General features: G+C 40.3%; 5 protein-coding genes across 7 annotated transcripts; 2 read left to right on the top strand and 3 right to left on the bottom strand.

The window, feature by feature from the left end:
• Positions 1 to 314: 314 nt before the first annotated feature.
• Positions 315 to 1110, bottom strand: LOC126789459 (uncharacterized). The gene is made up of 4 exons (XM_050515611.1): positions 1014 to 1110; positions 685 to 954; positions 520 to 609; positions 315 to 400 (listed from the first exon to the last, which is right to left on the bottom strand). The coding sequence occupies exons 1-4, from the start codon at positions 1108 to 1110 to the stop codon at positions 315 to 317; spliced, it is 543 nt and encodes a 180-aa protein (XP_050371568.1).
• An 808-nt stretch (positions 1111 to 1918) lies between these two features.
• On the top strand, positions 1919 to 4345 carry LOC126787772 (uncharacterized). Its single transcript, XM_050513671.1, has 8 exons — positions 1919 to 2175; positions 2263 to 2356; positions 2787 to 2906; positions 3002 to 3050; positions 3351 to 3450; positions 3554 to 3615; positions 3729 to 3787; positions 3914 to 4345. Exons 1-8 carry the CDS (start codon positions 2024 to 2026, stop codon positions 4016 to 4018), a joined length of 741 nt encoding a protein of 246 aa, XP_050369628.1. The 5' UTR covers positions 1919 to 2023; the 3' UTR covers positions 4019 to 4345.
• Positions 4346 to 7881: 3536 nt separating this feature from the next.
• On the top strand, positions 7882 to 9250 carry LOC126788169 (fruit protein pKIWI501-like). Its single transcript, XM_050514137.1, has 2 exons — positions 7882 to 8029; positions 8451 to 9250. The coding sequence occupies exons 1-2, from the start codon at positions 8015 to 8017 to the stop codon at positions 8940 to 8942; spliced, it is 507 nt and encodes a 168-aa protein (XP_050370094.1). The 5' UTR covers positions 7882 to 8014; the 3' UTR covers positions 8943 to 9250.
• An 833-nt stretch (positions 9251 to 10083) lies between these two features.
• LOC126787774 (E3 ubiquitin-protein ligase UPL5) lies at positions 10084 to 15309 on the bottom strand. The gene is made up of 3 exons (XM_050513673.1): positions 13180 to 15309; positions 11952 to 12541; positions 10084 to 10746 (listed from the first exon to the last, which is right to left on the bottom strand). The coding sequence occupies exons 1-3, from the start codon at positions 15065 to 15067 to the stop codon at positions 10483 to 10485; spliced, it is 2742 nt and encodes a 913-aa protein (XP_050369630.1). The 5' UTR covers positions 15068 to 15309; the 3' UTR covers positions 10084 to 10482.
• A 2289-nt stretch (positions 15310 to 17598) lies between these two features.
• On the bottom strand, positions 17599 to 20557 carry LOC126786589 (F-box protein CPR1-like). 3 transcript variants are annotated; one of them, XR_007671203.1, is made up of 3 exons: positions 19322 to 20557; positions 18822 to 19177; positions 17599 to 17887 (listed from the first exon to the last, which is right to left on the bottom strand). XR_007671203.1 is itself a non-coding variant. In XM_050512445.1 (2 exons), the coding sequence occupies exons 1-2, from the start codon at positions 20503 to 20505 to the stop codon at positions 19138 to 19140; spliced, it is 1224 nt and encodes a 407-aa protein (XP_050368402.1). In that variant the 5' UTR covers positions 20506 to 20557; the 3' UTR covers positions 18567 to 19137. The 3 variants fall into 3 exon arrangements, 1 of the variants encoding a protein (XP_050368402.1); XR_007671204.1 differs by having other exon boundaries at positions 19078 to 19177; XM_050512445.1 differs by lacking the exon at positions 17599 to 17887 and having other exon boundaries at positions 18567 to 19177.
• Positions 20558 to 21319: the final 762 nt, after the last annotated feature.

Raw genomic sequence — 21319 nt, 5'->3', positions numbered from 1 at the left:
GAGTGTTTATATTCAAAATGTAGCGCAAATTTTCTTTATCAGACCAGAAAAAGAAGATATACAGTTCAGTTAAGTGTAGCATCTTTGCATGAGTAGACTAGAACGTACAATTCTGAAAGGAATATGCCGGAGTGGTTCCATGAACATCTCTGCATTTCTGAAAAGAAGAAAGGGAATTTCAAACGTCAGTTTATCGAACAAACATATCGAGTCAGGCTAGTTATACTCGACTTATGAATCAGAGTTACTTGTTCAGTTGCTTGTAGTGATCATCTTTGAAATAAGACGGATGCAAAGGCAGTAGTAATCTGGACTCACTTTATTGCCACCTTCCCCTTATAATGGTGGGATGTATAGAAGCTAAAACCCTTTCCAAAAGGCATGCGTGTTTTGTTCCACTCTGCATATAAGTAGCCAAACATATCAGAAAGTTGATGGAACCAGAGTTTTGATGGATCTTGAACAAAAAAGGGTTCCATAACCACCTCGATGATCGATGTTTTGAGAGCAAGGATGTACGTACGCCCCACTGAAGACCGACTTTCATCCCATCGTGCAATGTTGGTTTTACAAAAAACTCAATTTCACTTCCTAGGTGTCCGATTAGATCTTAGGAAAAAATTCACCACCTTCTGCAATAGAAACAAAATCGTTGGTGCTATAGTGAAGGAAACTAACTTTTACTATAGGCTCTGTAACTCAACTTTACCTTCTTCCCTCGAAGGGGTTGGACGATCGAGGATAAGTTGCCGACACACTCGGGTTCATCTGCTATGATCTCTGATAACTCGACAATATTTTTGTTCTTCATGGCATTGTAAAGCTTCAGCAATGTTTCGAGAGCTCGTGGATCCGGTTGATGATCTTCTCCACCTGCACCTTCTGGTGAGTCTTTAGCACAGGATATCGGCAACACCAGCAACTCTCTATGCCATCTTTGAATCCAAGGTTGGCCTGCAAAAATGGTTGATGAAAATTACTAAAGGCAATGTCAGCTGTGATTTTGTTAGAACTTTTATGGATGGTATAGGCAGGATTAACATATGAAATATGCATGGTATTCCTGTATACAGGGTTATTGGTAATGACTGGGAAGGAAACGAAAGCCATGGTGCAGTGAAGGTTGCAATATTGCAAGACCTCAAAGCCATAAGACTCGAACCAAATTAATCTTACCAACATATTTGTGGTAGATTTACAGATACCAAACTAGTTAACAAGAACAAAGGAATGAATGAAGCAACCTCTACAAGCAGATATGAAGAGCAAGTTAAGCATCTTTTCTAAAAACTTGGAAGCTCAACATATAACACCTAGACTCCTCGTGTAAAGTTTTGTTACTAATTAACAGATTCTTGTTCTTCTGCTTCCTCACAAGGAAAAGATATCGAGCATTTCCACGAGGCAAAAAGCATAATCTAACACTTCATGTGAAGCTTCTGTGATGTAAAGCTAAACTGAAGTGATCTAGGCTTACATTAATGTCACTTTTTTTTACTTAATGTTACGATTCCTCAAACATTATTTATCTATACTTTTATAATTAGAACTCACTTTGTTAATTAAAATGTGTGAAAATACATATCAGTCAATTCATTATTTGTTAATCTGAAATTTTATTTAATATTTAAGAGATATGAAGGTAAATAACAAACATAAAACATAAAATAATTGAAACTCTTATAATTTATAATCAACTTCGGTTTGAAGATAAATAATTTATGTTTCAATCCGAACCGATGACTCCGAGTTCGTCCTATAACGCATACAATGGTAGCAAGATAATTTGATCCAGATCCAAATTCTTTTTATGATTAAAAATAAATGCCATCACACAATTAAGGAGCCCAAAAATTGACATAAATAGCCTCCGAGCCCTTCTTAGGCCAATTGCTACCTGGACGGCTGAACAGGGAATCAAAATACAACACTAAACACTTCGCTCTGGCAGTTAGATATTAACAGAGAGACGACCCCCAAAACGAACTGAAACAGCGTCGTTTTTAAGCTCTGAGCTCCAACAATGGCGGCAGATCTGGTGCTAGACACGGCGATCAGAGACTGGGTTCTGATCCCTCTCTCCGTCGTCATGGTCCTCATCGGAGTCCTCCGTTACTTCGTCTCCAAGCTCATGCGCTCCACCCAAGTCCCCGACGCCAAAATCGTCAAAGAAGGGTTCGTATCCCTAACCCTAATCCAAACTACGCTTATATTCGTTACTCGTATACAGTTTATCTGACTCTGTGGAGTTGAAATTCTCAGGCAATTGGTGATTAGGGCTCGGAATTTGCGTGCTTCTGCCAACTTCATACCTCCCAAGTCGTTTCGCGCTCGCCGATTCTACTTCAGCAACGAGGTTTGCTTATGATTCTCACCCTAATTGCTTTTGAGCTACGAATCGAAAACCTGAAATAGAATGTTCATTAGTTTGTAGTGTGAATTTGTTGTTGAGCTGAGCATTATGAGCTTTGTGATTTGGCTTGGCTATTTGAATCCCTTCTCGGGGTTTCGAACATAGCAAGAGTTAGTTAAGCTCATTGTTTTATCGAAAAATCGCAGTTATGTTAGGGGAAAATTTAACCTTCAAGTAACATGTAAGAGATTGAAAAACATGAAATTTATATGCCGAATGTGAGAGTTGGTAATGCTTTCTGTGCTGTAACTAATATTATGCGGTAGCTGTTGACACCTTAGGGGTTCTGTAAAGGAGTTTTTACCGAACGTTGCTTTTAGTACACTAGTCCTTAATCCTTATTGCTCAAGTTGATTTGTTGTGGAATTGCCAGGAAAATGGGTTGTTATTTGTTCCCAAGGGTCAGGCACAGAATCCTCAAGCTCAAATGTTCTCTGATCCCAACATGGCTATGGACATGATGAAGAAGAATTTGTCTATGATCATACCTCAGGTACGTAAAATTGCTTCATCCTTTTGTACTAGTTTTGGCTTGAGTTCCTCAGATATAATGACTGATATTCTTGTCATTAAATTATTGGTGGCCAGACTCTTACATTTGCTTGGGTCAACTTTTTCTTCTCTGGATTTGTGGCAGGTTAGTTTCTATACCTCTAAGCCAATTTCATGATCTCTATGTTATATGACTGCTTTATTTATGGTATGGTAAACTGGATGACTATGTTCTTATGTTTTATCCTTTTATATCAGTAGCAGACTATTTGTGTATTTTCACACTGTTGTTTTGAATATATGTATGTTTCCCATACATAATTCGTCTGGTTGTTCAGTATATAGTGTAGCTTGTATTTTCTCCGTAGTTTTTCTCCTGTTTTATTCTCGAAGTTATTGTATTTTTCCATTACATGCTTATGTATGATTGTTTTTTTTTCTGCAGCCAAAATACCCTTTCCTCTTACTCAGAGGTTCAGGTCGATGTTGCAGAATGGGATTGACTTGAGCACTGTTGATGTCAGCTATGTGAGCAGCCGATCATGGTACATACTTATCTCTTGATTCCGGAAGTATTTAGTTACTCTCCCCTGATTGGTCTTGCACATCATATAATTTTTCTCTAATCACTCAAGTCACGTGTCTCAGGTACTTTCTCAATCTGTTTGGATTGAGAGGCTTGTTTAGTCTCATTCTGGGTGAAGAAAATGGTCAGTAATATGTTACTTTTTTGCGGTTAGAACTGTATGAGGAAATATATTCACACATGTAAATGTAGGAAGTTTTTAAGGCTGGTGTACTAACACAAGCTTTTCTTATGCAGCCATGGATGATACTCAGCGTATGATGCAAATGAGTGGATTCGGCTTAGACCCATCAAAGGTACTAACTTAAGTGATTTTCTTCAACATGTTTAGGGTTTATGAGATTAATCCAAGTAAATATATCAGATGTGCTTGTAAATTCTACGCTGCTTATCGGATTTACCCTTTTTTCTTCATTAATCAGAGTTTGGGTGCGGAGAAGGACAGTCTTGATATAATCCAGCATGATTGGGCCTTGCCAAAATTTGAGCATCGTGCCGAAGCTGTATTGAAGAAACTTGTCAGGTAAAGAATGAAACCTGGCAGTTAGGCTGATGGGCTGTGCTCCAGTCATCGGCCTACTCCAGTGTTAATGTCAGTTAGTTTGAGTTATGAAAAATATAGCAACGCTTTGAGAAACATTTTGCTCTAGTCTATAGCAGCTTACAGTCCAATTTATTCTGATTATTCACAACACATTAATGGTTGTAACTTGTAATCACTTGAACGTTCAAATCGTCTTGAGATTCTAGATTGTGTTGCCAAAACATGAAGCTTTTTCTGATCAAGCCCTTTTCTTAGTGAAGCTTTCTCTTGTGACATGAAACTTTTGTTCAAAAGAGAAGCCATTCCTTTAGTTATCACTGTTATTAACTTATTATGATTACCAGTTGATATGGACCTAATGCTGTAACTATAAAGACTCCGTCCATAGTGGCCCGAAACTTCAGAAGCTTTGATCCGAGTTCTACATGGTGGACCAGATGAAAGATGTGGCTTGCTTGATTGAATCTGTAAAGTAGACCTATGAACAAATGGAAAAATAAAGATGTTTGCCTGATTAAGCTCGCCATTCCAGTTGTGTTACTATTAGCTATCTGGATTCCATTCCCTTAGAATCATGATGAAAGGACAACAGAAGTTGCTGTTACATTTGCGTATATGTCAGGTCACTTCCACATTCAGTAGCTTGGTTGCTTCTTTTTTTTCATTTTGTTTTGTCAAATAGGTAGGGTTAGGTTAGAAATTGAAAGAGCGATGTCTTTCTTTTTCCCCTATTAAATACAATCACGTTGATCGATGTTGAAAGCTACAAACTTCTGTGGGTAGGGTTTTTCTAATCTGCATTATCATTACCTATGATTCGACAGATATCAATACAAAAGGCTCTTATATCCCCATCTTGGTTGGGAGAAGCTTATGAGATTAGGTTATGGATTGAGAAGTCTTAATATTATCATGTCAACAATGGATGTCAACTTTGTTATAAGCATGAATCCTAGCGAAGGGAGGGGGGGGGGGGGGGGGGGGGGGGGGGGGGGGGGGCGTCGGTAAAAAATGACTTGTAAGCCCTATATATGTAAATACAATTGCATAAAGCAAAGCATAACAAACACTATAGATCAATAAAATGAGCAAAGGTAGAAATTTACGAAGTTTTGGAATTCTTGTGTCCTATTACTCCTATAATTATAACATGTTAGATTTACAAGTGAACAATAATAATGCATTAACATGGCTTTGTGAGACATCATAAGCACCAAGTTATACAGCTACACTCACTTATCAAAGGATGAACAACCTCGGACTCATCATCGTTCATATTCGAAAGTTATACAACCCCTAGATTTTGTTGTCCCATTGTTATAAGCTAATGAATACATCAAATTCGCAGTAGGTTTTTTTTTTACAATAAATTCGCAGTAGGTTAAACACACTCTGATCAAATAATATTTTCATTACAAGCTTTACTCGATGAAATTGAAGTCGAAGTTTCTTTACCATCAATTTGCGAAGAAAAACTGTCGCAAAGTTCCAAGAATGAGAAAATCATAGCATACAAAGTTCCAAAATGCATCATCCTCGTGTTTACAGTAGAAACCAACATGATCACAGGAATCGAAGGCATCGCTTGTTTTTTTTTTTACTTTCGTCCAAAATTCGAGTTAATCTGTAGACTGTTACATAGTACTATCTATATATACTAGAGATCCACAATATTCCCAAGGATCCAAAGGCAAATATGCCCATCACTTAGCTTAGAAAACTCAAATATAAAACGGGGTAGTATGGGTATTTGAGTGAGTACATGATCAGAGCGGTGAGTGTAGTCCAGCACGGCACATCAGACGGCTCGGAGTGGGTCCCGAGTCACGAGCGTCCTACCTGGAAAGCAGAAGATGACATGGCCCACTGACCTTCATCTTTAGGGGAGGGGCGGTTCCTAAAGCCAAGCGCAATGGGCTGAAAAAAGCTTTAGGAAGATAAATACGGCAGCGTTTTAATTTGTTTAGTGTGGGGCCCCGGCAGGGAAGGCATGGGACGGAAATGATCGTTGATGGTGGCGTGGGTCCCTTTGTACTAGCATCAGGCACCGTCCTTTGGAACGTTGTTTTCTTTGCTTGGCTCACCTCCATTGATGTGCCTCGGCCTTTTGGGTTAAACGTGATCATGATGATGATTATGAAATGAATGAAGACCATAAACAACGGTAAACATTTTGACTGCAATAGTAAACGCTGTCTCCCTCGTTTTAACCCCTCGGCGACAATGTCATCAACCTTGTATCCCCGTAGGGCCATACCTTTTATTGAATTCATTTTTACTGATTTAAAAAAAAAAATTCAACATCGTTTTTCAAATTTTTGGGTTGTATCAATATAGTTCCAAAACTCGTAAATTGCTATCAACGATATATTTTAAGCCAATTTTCGTCACGACTTTGTCTTGTGAGTCACGTGTCTCGCACGTGATCACAAAAGCAAAAATGTATTTAGTATTCAAACTTTTGTGGCAATGTTAATGTAGCACTCATACCCTGAGTTATACCAATGTAGTACCCAAATTTACAATTCGCTATCAATAACGAGTCTGAGACCAATTTCCGGAGAGGCTCCGTCTTTTGGGTCACGTGTCCCAACCAACCTCTTTTCTCTTCCCCCCCCCTTCTTCCCCTTCTTTTTCACTCTCACTCCTTCCACATTTTATTTCTGAGCTCATATTGTGAGACAAAGCAACACCATGGTTGTGTTTCTTTCAATCTCTTTAACCACAACAGCAACTTCTCCCAACTCGGCAGCTCCACCTTAAGCCACCACATTATATCTCTCACCTCCTCACCCTTGACCCTCCCCCTTCCTCCACCTCTACCCCCACCATTCCTCACCCCACCTTCTTGGTTCACATTTGGGTCCATCTTCCTGACCTCTCTCTCCGAGCCCAGGTGGCTCTAGTCCAACTCGAAGCCCCTCCGAAAATTAGCATCAGATTCGTCGTTGATAACAAATTGCGAGTTTGGGTACTACAATGGTACAACTTAGAGTGTGAGTATTACATTGACCTTACTACAAAAGTTTGGATACTAAATACATTTTTATTTTTATTACTATAAATTTGCCTCAGACCCGTCGTTGATAGCAAATTGCGAGTTTGGGTACTACATTGGTACAACTCAGAGTATAACTACTACATTAATTTTACCATAAGAATTTAGGGGCTGATGCTTAATTTTTTCTTTAAAAAAAATAAAAGAGTAAGAAATTTAGAATTTAATGGCGAGACAATAGAAATCACTAACTATAACGTATGTAACCGAATATTTGATGAAAACGAATTTGTCGGTTTAACTCCTCAAACTTGTCATCAACCCCTATACCCATTTCTTTTGTTGGCAGTGTGACTGTGAGAGTGAGTACCGGGTTCTATGATGTTTTACTTTGCACAAGATATGAGTTAGAGCAAGTTAATTATAGGGTTTACTACTAATTAACACAAAATTTAGTGCGAAAAACAAAAGGAGGCAGAAGAACATGAATGCATGATGGTCAGTCACCTAGCAGCGCTACTGAACGAAACACATAGAAACCCACTCAAAAGAAAGATATGATGCTGATATATGTGAAAATGGCCTCCACCATTTGCTATTCCAATTCATTCATCAACATTACAGTAGTTATATATTTCTATTAGAAAAGAGTACCCTAGACTATCTCACTAAACATTCATTTCTTTACAAAAACAACAAACCAAAATACATTTACAACTAGACAAGCTAATGTCCCTTTTAATCTTTTGACAGTAAAATGAGGTGTCAAATTGCAAATTGCAAAAAGATTCTCCTTCAAGTGCTCATACTCTCTCTACCATACTATTATATTAGCCTGTAGAGGCTCTCGCACAGCTATATATAGCTCTCACATTGATCATTTCTTTCACTCACTACAAACTAAGCACTCTCTACTCCTGAAGCATCATCTCGATCTTCTCTCACTTCTCCGTTCAATTTTCACCGCCCTTTGCTCCAGAAATGGCCAGCGTTGAGGTAACTTGAGCTCTACTGGGCTCTACTGTTTGTTTTTTTCTTTCTTTCTGGTTCACTTCGATCAACCCATCTGCATATATATAGGCTGTGATAGTTCATTCAAAGTAACTTGTGATCTTAGCATCAAGGGATCGTCTTTGTAGTTTTCATGTTGTTATTGGTTCTGAGTTTTCTTGTTTAAAGAAATAAGATCTCTACGTGTTACTGATATTCTTCCGAATACAAAGCTTTATTAATCCATCGATCTACGTGGGATTAAGTGATTAACGGAAGCAAAACATTATATGCCGCATATTATATGTAAAACATTATATGCCGCATATAGACTTATAGTAGTAGCATCTGTAACTGTGTAAGTGTTTGAGAACATCACTAAAAAATGACTCATGATCTGACGAATATAAACTCGGTGTTGATCAAGGTTGCACCGGCAGCAACATTTCAAGAGACTGAGACAAAGCCAGTTGAGGTGACCAAGACCGAAGAGCCAGTGGCTGCACCACTTGCCCCGGAAACTGAAACCACCGAAACATCAAAAGAAACAACACCAGAAGCAGAAGTGGCAGCAGAAGCAGAAGTAGTAGCAGTAGATGAGCAACCAGCTGCTCCCGAACCCGAAGTAGAAGCTCCAGTTGAAGTTGAGACCAAGGAGGTGGCAATAGAGAAAGTTAAGGCCGAGGCCGAGGAGGTGGCAGCGGAGCCAGAAGTAGAGAAGCCAGTGGAAGAAGAGGCTCAAGAGGTTAAAGCCGAAGAACCAGCTGCTGCTGGTTCTGAGGAGACAACAGAAGCCGCTGAGGAATCAGAGGCTGCTCCGATAGTCAAGGATGAAGTAGAGAAACCAGTTGAAGCAGCGACGGAGGCTGCTGATGTTGTTGCCACAGACGAAGCTCCGGTTGAGAAGGCCGAGGAGTAAATGATCGTAAACTTTGTGGCCGGGTTCTAGTCAAAGTTCATTTTAGTTACATATCTATTATGTTTTCTCGGTTTATTATCATTATTACTACTAAGAGCAAGGCTTTAAAGGCAGAGTAATGTGGAATGGCAATTGGATCCATAAGGCTTTATATAAGGGAAACCAGTTTGATAGCTAGGGTGAAGAGGATTGATGCAGATGGTACGGTGAGCTGAGAGTGGGAGGTTGTAGTGATTGGTAATTGGTATGGTGTGATGAGTTGTGCTTTCTCTAAGTTTTGAATAATATTATTATTGGTTTTATGTTAATTGTTTTAGAATTTTGGTTAAATTCCCAACAACTATTGTGTGAACATGGAAAATAAATGATTATTGTGCGAACATTGAAAAACAAATAATCTATTCCAAAAGATCGCACTGAATTTTAGAAGTGTTTCATATTGTACACCATGTCACAGGACATGAGAAAGATATTAAAGATCAAGGTTACAAAGACTGAATTGGAAAGGGCGAGGCCGTGAGCATCTTGAGCATCACCAAGGTGGCCAAAAATTTGGTCTCTCTCATGTCTCAAATCAATGCCCTCACAAATGGCCGACATAAACTTGTTTCTTTGTTTAAAACTGTTTTAGACTGGTTCTATTGAAAATATCATAGAACTCTATTTGGCGCGACCTCTCAGAATTGCAGGATGAAATGTCTCCCCTACACAAATATTTTCTAGAAGAAAACCCAGACGATAGATGATGAACCCAAACATATTATGAAACCCAAAACCCAGCAAAGTTGCATTATATAAATAAACGATGACAATAATCATATCAGATAGACGATATAACATGCCAACCCCCTGTAAAAGGGTAGCAATCCAGGTTCGGGTGGCCTCGATCTACAGCCTTCTGAGAATGATTCTATCGAATATGATGATAATGATTAAAGGCCTAATTCAATGATGATTTGTTCAGCTAAAGAAAAAGGGCCTGTAATAAACTAATAACGAAAGAAAGTGGCTTTTGCTAGACCCTAAGCAAACAATACATACATCACATATTTACATAATTACATGTACCTTACAAAATGGCACAAGTTTCTTGCAAGGATGATTCATATATTTATAGCCAGAGACTACAAAGTACATCTAATAATCATAACGAAAATAATTTTACCATAACAGTGCGTAGAAAATATTCTACAAAGTTCATGTATTTGTACAGACTTGCATGTCATTGCATGTTCTATCTGTGCTAGTTAAATGTCATGAAAACCAACACCCGTTAAGCAGAGAAAACTTCTTATTTCTCGCCTCCTGATTTATTTATACTATACCCCTCCTATATAAACAGTTGACAAAAAGAGCAATGACATGGCAAACCTTCAAGCAAAGAGAAACACAACTAAGCACCATCTGACAAAATAGTCCACTGACAATACGAAACCATGAAAGTATCCTATATTCTGTACAACCTGAATGCGAGTTTTCCTTATGTGCAGTCAAAATCCCCCTTTGTACCCCCCCTAAAATGAAGATAGCAACTAATATGTTACCATGTCCCAAAGCTGCTACCAACATGTTCTTGGGTGATGATGTTGAGGCGACTTCTCATGACAGCCATAGATGGATAAGGTGGGAAACACAGCCGGTAAAAGCAGGTATGAGATGAAGGCAATCGGCTAGGAGGCTCTGAGGACTTGTAGATGTATAGCCGTGAAGCCAAACCACAGAACCCCTCAACTGGAAGGTATTTAACAGAAGTCCAAAAGAAGAGGAGAACCTTTCTCTGCTCTGCTGACATTCCCTCAACAATCTGCAGAATTCGGAAACATAATTTAATCATAACAAAGCAGGTGATAGCTAACAACTAAGGGAGTTAACTTTTGTTGGTATCAGCTGATAATAGAAGAAAGCAATCAATTACTGCAAGAGTAAATTACTTCATTGACTCAGTTCTAAGCTCAAAGCTTGGTAAAATCAAGTGACTTTTGGCTTTGCTTTCTGTCATTAACTCTTTACCTCGCAGGATGAACTCTCCAGGAAGAAAGACATAAAATTGATCTGGCAAGATAAGGCTTGGTTTGATGCTAAGCATGAGGTTATCATGATAAACACAAACTCAAAATCAAACCAAACATTCTTTTTCATCAAGGGAATACACCTTTTGTTTAAATTATGCCAAATGTGTTCACAGAAGGTATAAGAGGCAATCAATACAAACAGGAACAGAAGATAAACAATTAATCACCATCTAAGATTTCAAATATAGGCAATTATGTTAATGTTTAAAGTTAAATGCCTGAATTTGTAAGTTCATCATATAGAAAAGGTAATATATTTATATGAGGAAAGTTAAAATACAGTTAATTTGTAAGGAATTAACTAGTCCTTTGTAAGCCGAATTTCATACTAATAACATTATATCATATCTAGCCATCTGATATCCAGTCCATACATCCTACATATTTATTTTATCTGTCAAATCAACAAAAGGTTATTCCCAAAATACTGTTCTTTTCAATCCTTCCACCCAATTGGAGCCTAGCATTATGATTTGAAGCAAAACTTCTTCCAATTGAGGAGAGCGGCATCTGAATCCTAGGTCACAGGTTGGACGCCACTAATGTTTACTGGAGTGCAATAAATATTTTGATGCTAAAAAGGATTAGGTTTCAAGAAATCCAATTCATGCAAATAAAGGTGATATACATGGTTCAACTGTTTGATTTTACTTAGATAAAGAAAAAAAAAGCACTCTAGGCAAAACAATGGACGTCAAGGTGGCATATTACATATCACATTAACACAAAATTGTTTCCTGACATCCAGATTTTGATCAACAAAATTGTTTATTATTGCAGATGAACACCCACCCAATACAAAGTAAAAGAAGGACCCAGCCTTAGCTGTGCTTTATGTCTTCTCGCACACAAATAGTAAAAAAAACTGGAAACGAAAAAAAAAATCAAGGCAAGCTGTCATGGTTGTAAGATCAGAAACTAGAGAGTATATTCATACCTTCCAGAACCAAAATATTTGAGGATCAGTATCTTTGTAGCCATTGTACTCGGTATGTGCCTTCCAATCTTCAACACTGATAGCACTTTCGCTTCCATGCAGCATCCAATCAAAATCTTCTAGCTCTAAACTTCGGAAAAAGAAAGTCTGAAACATCGAGTTGGAGAGAATATCACCAAAACCTTTTGCAAAATGCTTCACTTGTTCAGTGATAGATATGACAAACCGATGCTTAATAAGAAGACGGACATACTCCTCCCTGTTCTTGCTGGTCACAACAATGTTTCTCCCACCAGTGCAAAGCTCCACTGTTTTTCGAAATCCCAACTCCTCCACTTCCCTAACAAATGTCAATCCTAAAGCATCTGAATCAATAAAGTCGGGATCCATTTCCAGAATCTGCTTGCAACTATTATACAAGTACGGATCAGCATCGTGTATGTCTTCCAAAGATGGTAAAGCTCCAGCCAACTGTTGGAAAAATATGCGATCAAAGACTATGCCCACTTGCACCTTATGCATCAAAGCTAACGCAATCACCCGGCCAGCAAAGGTGAAATATTCGAGGTGCAGAGGATCAACATTAGATGCTGCAAACAGAAAAGAGTTGTCAAGTGAAACTAATCTAATTTGAAACAAGGTCTTTCTTTCAGATGATATATGTCACAAACTGCATCATTACACATATAATAAAGATTGTAAGTCTACCAACTTGAGCTCTATCCTGAATCAAGAAAGGTACAGAAGCCTGACGGGGTTTGCTAAGAGTGTATTAGCCTAAAATAGATCACCTATGGTTTCGAAACAATGTTATAAGTGTCTCTAGCATGCGTAGCATTGTCTAACGAACATCTAACAATTCAGATTCCACAAATTAAGGCATTGGGGTAATGATCACATATATATCAATAAAAGAAATAGAGCATCCTCTGCACGAACTCTCATACGAGGATGTTGACTGTTTTTTATTTTATATAACCTAAGCTCGCTGAGATATTACTCGTGTCTGTGTTTATTAACTTACAACAAACATATCTGCAGTTGTATCCATTGTCCAAAAACTTGGTCCAACACGCTCGGTATCATCACAGCCATTTGTAACAAAATATATGCATGGTTTAGTCAAATGTTTGTGCTTGAGATGATCATTCTACAATTTTATCCCGAAGAAAAAGTTTAAAATGTTTATTTTGCTCAACAAATGCATTGAAGGGCATATGAAGCACACCTGGATTAGGATAGAATCGTCTCCTGTCATTAGGGCATGCCACAAAAAGTGCATTTTGTGGATTAAATATGTCCTGGCATACTAAAAAGAACCATTCCCGCAGTACACCTGGACCTGTAGCTTCCTCATTTTTGAATTCCATAAATAATCCAGCATGCAGTGACTCAGGATCCGCACGTCCTATGTATTCAAATGATTCTGACAATAATCGAGACCTATCAATCAGCATCTCATGTAACTCCTCGTAGTCTTCCTTAACATCAGGGAACATCATCATTGCCAAATGCCTTCGAGAGTCAAAATCGAGTACATCTTTGTGCTCAAGAAGCCACTGATGATCGTCACTTCGCTTAGCATATTTCACAACTAGTGCACGTATTGCAGTCTTTCTAAGCCTCAGAGTGGTCCAGAATTGTTCTTCCCCACCCTGATAGAGTTTACAAATCCCATTTAGTTCCTTCAAGACAGCAAGATACTGAGACCATCCAGAATGAACAATATCACTGTCCCCCTTTTCTTTCCCGGCCAAGTTCTCTACCACTTTGGTAAGACACTCAGCCATTCTTTTCAGCAAATCAGCAAATATAATGCGAAGAAGCTCAATCTCTTCCCCAAATACTGGGTACTTAGAAGCCTGCGCTTTTGAGGATGCAGAAATGGGACCCGTGTAATGCACTTCCCTGGCAATTGCAGCACGCATGGGGAACAGGAATGCCTTAAAATCACGCACATCATCCAACAACAGCCTAAGACTCGGAGGTGACTCCATACTCAGCACCAAATCCTTCGACAAACTATTAGCCACCTCACTGAGAAACGGGTAAATCTCCTTCAACCTAACCAACTGATCAACACACTCCGAGTCCTGCAAACCCCCGGCATTCTCCCAAAACGAACCAAGAGCACTCCTGCACAAAATGTACAAAGGGTCCTCCTGCCCTACTCTTCTAAGGAACTTACAAAACTCCAACACTATCGGCGCACAGTGATTATGCAAGTTTTTCGGCAACAATGTAGGATACGAATTCAGGAAATACTTAATGGACTCTTCGGCAATGTCCTTGTTACCTGCAACAGGGGAATTGTAGAGCATGAACAACGACAATGGCGCCGAGGATGGTATGAACACCTGCATATGGCTAGCTCCAGAGTCCTCGGTCTTCTCCTTTTGAGCCATTGACAGGTACTGGCTGAGTCGGCTCTTAATGTACTTCAATGGCTCCTGGACCTTTTCGCTGCGGCAGAGCCGAAAAGAGACAGAGACAAGGTCCTCCAGGACCTGCCAGGCCTGCGGGTGGTGAGTGCTCCGGAGGCGGCCGACGAGCTGCAAGCTGGCGTCGTTCTGGATTGAGCACTGGGCCAGCGAGTGTTCCCACTGCAGCTGCTTGCCTCTGTAAATGAGCCTCTGCTCCGTCGCCGGAATGCGGGTGATCGCCTCTATCCGCTCGTGGAGAGTCTTCACGGAGTCGTGCGCGTGGGCCTGGATTACAAGGGTGTTGCCGCCGGAGATCGTTTTGATGAAGAACTGGAGCATCGGCCAGGACCGAGTCAGCTCGCGGCGAGTCGACTCGGCCAGGGAGGCGGCGGCTCCCGATCGGGTGTTGGGGAGCCGCGAATTGGAATTGAGGTGCGGCGAGGACTGAGGCTGCGTCGCCGCTGCGGCGCCGGTGGAGGATGAATCGACGGCGTTGGGCTCGTCCTTCCTCATCCTGACGTGGACTAGGTCAGAGACGACGGCGTCGTCCTCGTCGTCGGAGAACGTCGGGCCGCCATAGTCGTCCAGCTTTCTCTTGGACGACAGACGCGCCGCGGCCACCACCGCGCCGCTGTCGCTGCCGCTGCCGCGCTGGTGCGCCGCGCAATCGACGACGGGGCTGTTGCCGGACATTTACAGGTGGGCCCCACCCGCCAACCGGTTCTCGGTCCTCTCAATCTTTCTGTTTCTCTCCTGCCCACAGGCGTTGGCGCGTGAAATCACAGCCCCCCACCTCAGTGACTGGGCTCGAGAATCGATCAAAGGGAAACTGAAATCGGAGGGGCGGGGAAGGAAGGTGAGGTGGAATTCGGTGGTGATCGGGAAGTGGTCGTCGTCTCACGCCTGGGCTTCAGAGCCGTCATCTACAAAGCGGACTGTAATCCCACGCTATTATCATGATGGTTGTATTTATATTTACTCCATTTACCAAACTACCCCTCGTCTGACCGAATAATATGAAAATGAAACTGTCCCCTAGTTCTCTCGGTGGCGGGAGGTTAAGCTACGGAGCGTCTCACGAAAACTTCCCTCCTTTTTCAAGCTCAACGGCTCTGATGGACTGATATGCACATTTTTCTAGTGTGATATATTAGAAAATTTGAGCGAATACTTTATAAAATTGGATTTTTTTTTAATTCAAATTTTAAGGTACATTTCATGTCCTTTGATATTTCATCATTGAGTGAAAAGGTACTTGAAACCGCTGAGATGTGTTACTAAATAAGAAAAGTGTATTCTAATGCACTTTCCTTCTTTCGTAATGAGCTTCGTAATGCTCTTCTTTTCCTGGAGATGCATTTTCTAGTTTTTTTTGTATAGGGGGCTAGTGCGGTTATTCTCAAATTTTCATTAATGAAACTGTCGAATACAAGTGGGAGACGTGAAACTTAAACCCATGATTACCAAGACTTGACATAATATCAACGATCCCTACAAACAGGGGATTCGTCTATGGTGCAGCACTGCATACCATATATACTGAATCCAACGGTGGATGGAGGGTGTCTTAAAATGCACGTGGGGTCCATAAGATGTATGAATGGTAGATTAGAGGCGTTGCACGCATGCAACGCTGCACCATAGAATTTCCCTACAAACAAGTATTAAACAAAGCACCAACTAGTAAAGAGTACTACTCTAATGACAACTCTATTTGCTTTGAAACAACGGTGATATAATGGAGATGACAATAGATATGAGACTCTAACAACAATGAAGCAGTAGTTACATATCCTAATATCCAAAACAGCAGTTCTCCAACTATGTTTTCGCGAGAAGATCAATCCGACAACACTTTGTCTCACCTTGCCACTAGACGACAACAATCATTTGACAAAGCAAGGAACTCGCCGCCTATGTAAGAGCAGACAAGACACAAAGAGTGCACACACAGACACGAAGCCCGATTTCTCCTACAGGAACTTATTAACTTAAAATAAATATTAAACTAAACTAAAACACAAATAACATAAAATATTAATTAGAGTTAGGCCCGCGAAGAGAGCCCAAACCCAAACTTTGTTCCTAGATGAGCAAACCGTTGGCCAAGCATGATACCACCTCACATCAGCGACCACTAGAGAAGCACTCCATGCGCCACCCCTCCACCACATCAGCTTGACTGCCCCCATCCAAGTCGCACCATTCCTACCCTCCAAAGACAAACGGTGGCCATAGTCGCCTCACTTCTCCCCAAATTGAACCCAAGAGGCACCACACATATCAGATCAGATTCGACCCATGCCGCACCTCCACATGCTCACCGCCATCTATCCGTCCACGCACCGACGATGTCAGCACCGTCTGTTGTTAGCCATGTGAAGAAAAGACCAAAAACTAGCCGACCACTCCTCCATCTAGTAGCCACCACACATGATCCCAACTCATATGAAGCTATGGAACCGGCGCACACTAGACCAACAAGAAATCAACAAAAACCCATCCGACGACGGCGAGGGCGCGCTGCAGAACATGACGCAACACCACCACAAGGGTGTTCTCTTGCACCGCGGGGTTTTGTTTTAACATAATACTCTTTAAGACAGAATTTGCATTTTCTAGTTTCTAGTAACGGTAAATTGTTTTAGTTTGACAATGTGCTAAAACTGAGCATATGTGAATGCATTTGACTAAAGATCAACCAGACAAATGGTTCACAAAAAAGACAGAATCAAACTACAATTGGTGACTTAGGAATCCTAGGACTATGCTGGGGTCCCAAAAGTTTTAACTGTGATGAATTGCTGATTTTACATGGTAGATCCGTCGAGGGTTTTTAACAAGTTAACTTTTTTGAAAATAAATTCTTAATAAATTTGTTTAACGTACCTCATCCTTACCTTTGTCGATAAGATTTGAACCAATAACCTCGATGATGTAAGTTAAGCAACCTAACCCATCAACCACGACTTCACGAATATTAACTTAGTATGAACACAAAACGCATGAACCATGACTACATAGTTCTATTTCTAGAGGTTCACACTGAAGCAACATTTAGAGCATTATACATTTCAAGTTTTACATCAATTGAAATTCACATATGTTCCGTCTTGAATCTTAATATTCCAATGCCCCGTACGGCCGGACCAGACCATAATAAAAGTTCTCAAAAATTCACCACGTCCACTCCATTATTTCAAGTTTTGGGACGATGAGTTTAAACTCTGAAAACATATGGGGCCAAAGGCATAGAATAGAAAAGCTGGAATAAAGTTGGTAAACTACGTAGTGTTTTCTGTGTGTGTGAACGGATCTGTAAAGGAGATGTGAAGTTTTAACCTCTATCCTTCTGTCAAGTAAGACCAATTTCTTGGTTGCTTCATCTCCTTTTCATCTGCACTTGCTCTTCATTTTCCAATATTCATGCCTTTTACCTTTGCAGATACCATTCCTAGACCACTAACTAACCTCCAATGCATTTGCAGTGATACTGCTGCACTAAGTCGTGATCTACAAGTTCAGAAAGCCAGTCTAAGCAGCATACATAAGATCTTCATATATGGTAACGAACTGTGACCCATGTATGCTCTATTAAGTCTGCCAAGATTCCAAGATACAGTAATGAAGTAATGAGATCAAGGGATGTTATGATAATCAATGCCTAACATCAGACTAACATCTGCAAGGCATCGTATTGCACTTTGCTCAATCCTTTACTAATTTACATGACTTAGATTGTAGGCTGACAAAGGCCGAGTAGAAAATTATTTCAAGCCGAGAATTCATATGAGATCATGGTGACATTTCAAAATTGGCTTTATTTAAAATATGACCAAAGATTTAAAATAAACTCATCAATATTCTATGAGACAGAGGCACCTTAAAAACAAGCTCCAATTCTGTGATTGAAGGACTCCTTCGATTCAAAATGTGGAATTTCAAACAGTTTTTCAGATGGACCGCCTTTTTCCACAGGAAAAACAACAGCACAAAAAAGAAGAAAAAGACAATGGCGGAGTTTTGGACACACAAAAGTAATAAAAGAATGACCAATTACAAGTACCTCTTGTCATTACTTAGTTACACTGATGATCACTGATTGAGCAGAAACCAGAAAAGATTAAAGAGAGATGTATGCATTTCATTCACGACCATCTGAGTACATACGTCAAATCTTTATGTTGATACTATCATATGCCTGTCAACAATTTTCAATTTTCCAAACACTTCCTTACATGAACAAACAATTTTCCAAACACTGCTTTCATGAGAACAAGCTAGAACTAACAGTCTAACACTGCTTTAGTTCATAAGAACAGGCTAAATCTACAGAAGCTCATGTATGCATACCAAACTTTAAAATAGAAGTATCATTACATTCAAAAACGCATTCAGTAGGAGTCAACGGCAGAAACTACATCTGAAAGTGGGAATGTTATCTTACAGAGAGAGTCTTTCTTTATTCTTGGTTTGATTAGCTAGCTGGTGTATGTGGAAGAAATGCGCACGTGGTATGCCTACGATCAGATTAAAACTTCGGTTCCAAGTCTTGTGAGGTAAATGCCCTAGCCTTTTAGCTCACAAAGATGTCAGTGCTAGCATGATCCTGACCTTCATCTTCAACGCTGCCAGAAACTTTGACAGTAGACATAAAATATTGCAGCTAATGAGCTCACGGTATCATGCTCGACTCAGTTTACCTTTTCTGATCTTCTCTGCACCTTCTTCTCCTAAGTTTTGTGTTGTGTGTTGTGTGTTGTTTATAACACTAACTTGAAGCCTTCAGCGAGGAAATCATCCCTATTACAAACAAGGGCAAACTCATGAGGTACTGACAAAAAATACACATCCTAGTAAAAGACAAACCAATCAATACACATTAACATGTATTTTGTTTTTGAATTAAGGCAAGAAAGTTTTCTAGTACGAAATCACGCCACCGACCTTTTCTTTTTCTTCTTTCCCACTGTCTCCCTATCCTCTCGTTTACTAGGGTCAACCGACACAAGGGTCTCCGCACAAACTGTAGCCTCAAAGAAATCCGGCAAGCCTCGAATCTTAACACTATTGACCATCTGTCCTTCCAAGTCAAACCAAACAAGTTCCTCATGATTCAGTTCCAGCAAAACTTGTCGTCCGTTCTTGGAATAAATAAGAGGCCTAATACTCTTAAGCCTTCCCACCCCTTGCACCTGTTTAACAGTAAACAACTTACACCAAGACTCCTTAACCCCATATTGTTTCATACTCCAAACATCAACACCGACGCCCTCATATTTCGCCACAATGCATAACCATCCTTCCAAATGCCCCACACTAATCTGACACTTCCTATCCATCTCCGGCATCGGCACCTCCCTGAAAGTCTCATTCACTACATCAAATCCAGCCACCACCTCGCTTGCGGGTTTATCCAACTGCTCAGTCCGTGTCACCACCCAATGCACACATCCGTTTGAGAAAATCCCCATTTTTCGAGTGTAGCACAGCAAAAACGGCATGTCGTCCACCTTCCTCCACTCTCTCCTCCTCAGACTAAACACCGTCACCTCACTCTCAAACGACGCCGAGTCCCATCCGACAAACTGTGAAATCCTGACGAGTTTATAGTCATCATTAACGGCGTCGTATCCCATTCCATAAACCCTAGCTCCGCAAAGACACATACCTTTATCCCTCTTCCGATCCGACGGCAGAGAAGGCAGGATCCTGTACTTCCGAATCCACGGGCTCCACAGCGCGATGTCCTCCGCCACGTTGCAGATGCACAACAGGCCGTTACACGATCCGAGAACCCGAATCCGGTTGCTGTAGCACATGAGCGGGTGGGTGAGCTCAACAGCGTCGTTTAGCGAATCGAAATCGACGCAGAAGAGGTCCGAGTCTTTACGGAGGATGAGAGTGAGATTGGATTTGGATTGGGTGGAGTGATGGAGGTGGAGGTTTTTGAAGTAGGAGCTGTCGATTAGGGAGCGCCATGGCTTGGCGACGGAGCGGAGACAGAGGAGGCGGCCGACGTGGAGGCGGGAGAGGATGTTGATGATGACCTCCGGCGGGAGCTCGGCCAGGAAGGTTTGGATTTGGCGGTGCTCGGCGTCGGTGGAAGATTCTTTGTCGGCGGATTTCATTTCGTATTTTGGGAGATTTAGGTTTTCTCTGGCAGTGGGAGTTGCAGTTGGGAAAGTGTGAGTGGAGAATAGGGAAGATGCGTAAGGATGAGGACACTTGAAGTGGATAGAATAGCGGTTTTACGGCATTGCCCTTTTGGATTGCGTTTTCGCCACTCCGAAATGTTGTTCGTCCAGTTATATTTACGGTTCGATTGCTAAAATTGTCATAAATTTTTATATGCTATCGTAGTATTATGTAATAATTTTTTTTACTTGTTAAATTTTGACATGTGAAATTTTTATATCAAAATTATAAATGCAGTTAATATTATTATTTGTGAAATAACATGCATGTGTATTAATGAGTTTGAACTATCATTTTAAATTTAGGATTTAGAGTTTAGGATTTTAGAGTTTAAGATTAGGGTTTTAGAAATAAATTCAAAATAGTCTTTAATAAAAGAGCTTAAATATATTTTTTCTGATTTAATTCAACGTGTAAAATTGTGATTAAAATGATAAATCACTGAATTTATCACATTGTATTACTGTAATACCGAAAAATTTCTCCAAAATTGCCCTTGTTGAGAACGAGTTTATAGGGCTCGCAATTGTGCCAAAACAAACTAGCCAGCCAATTACCAACCAAACCAAATTAGCTAGTAACCGAAGATATTAGGACAATAATGGTATATGTTTTTAGTAATTGTGGTATACCATACCAATCAAGTACAATAGTTAGTTATTTATATTTATAAAAATATTTAAAATATGCCGACTTTTCATTATGCTTTGATTATAACTAGTACTTTATGTATTTGAGCTTTGACAT

The sequence above is a fragment of the Argentina anserina genome, chromosome 3, assembly GCF_933775445.1.
Source record: "Argentina anserina chromosome 3, drPotAnse1.1, whole genome shotgun sequence".
Taxonomy (NCBI): Eukaryota; Viridiplantae; Streptophyta; class Magnoliopsida; order Rosales; family Rosaceae; genus Argentina; species Argentina anserina.
The sequence above is the reverse complement of the archived record's forward strand: the minus strand, read 5'-3'. Positions and strand labels throughout refer to the sequence as shown.

Excerpts from the sequence above, each read along its gene's own strand:
- LOC126789459 (XM_050515611.1), bottom strand. The coding sequence starts at position 1,110 with ATGGCTTTCGTTTCCTTCCCAGTCATTACCAATAACCCTGTATACAGG. Across the intron at positions 610-684 it reads GTTGAGTTACAGAGCCTATA|ATCTAATCGGACACCTAGGA; the intron begins GTAAAAGTTAGT and ends TTTTTTCCTAAG. Across the intron at positions 401-519 it reads CGGTCTTCAGTGGGGCGTAC|AGTGGAACAAAACACGCATG; the intron begins GTACATCCTTGC and ends ACTTATATGCAG.
- LOC126787772 (XM_050513671.1), top strand. The coding sequence starts at position 2,024 with ATGGCGGCAGATCTGGTGCTAGACACGGCGATCAGAGACTGGGTTCTG. Across the intron at positions 3,451-3,553 it reads TATGTGAGCAGCCGATCATG|GTACTTTCTCAATCTGTTTG; the intron begins GTACATACTTAT and ends CACGTGTCTCAG. Across the intron at positions 3,616-3,728 it reads CATTCTGGGTGAAGAAAATG|CCATGGATGATACTCAGCGT; the intron begins GTCAGTAATATG and ends TTTCTTATGCAG.
- LOC126787774 (XM_050513673.1), bottom strand. The coding sequence starts at position 15,067 with ATGTCCGGCAACAGCCCCGTCGTCGATTGCGCGGCGCACCAGCGCGGC. Across the intron at positions 12,542-13,179 it reads ACGATTCTATCCTAATCCAG|CATCTAATGTTGATCCTCTG; the intron begins GTGTGCTTCATA and ends TTCTGTTTGCAG. Across the intron at positions 10,747-11,951 it reads AAATATTTTGGTTCTGGAAG|ATTGTTGAGGGAATGTCAGC; the intron begins GTATGAATATAC and ends CGAATTCTGCAG.
- LOC126786589 (XM_050512445.1), bottom strand. The coding sequence starts at position 20,505 with ATGAAATCCGCCGACAAAGAATCTTCCACCGACGCCGAGCACCGCCAA. Across the intron at positions 19,178-19,321 it reads GGAAAGAAGAAAAAGAAAAG|GGATGATTTCCTCGCTGAAG; the intron begins GTCGGTGGCGTG and ends TGTTTGTAATAG.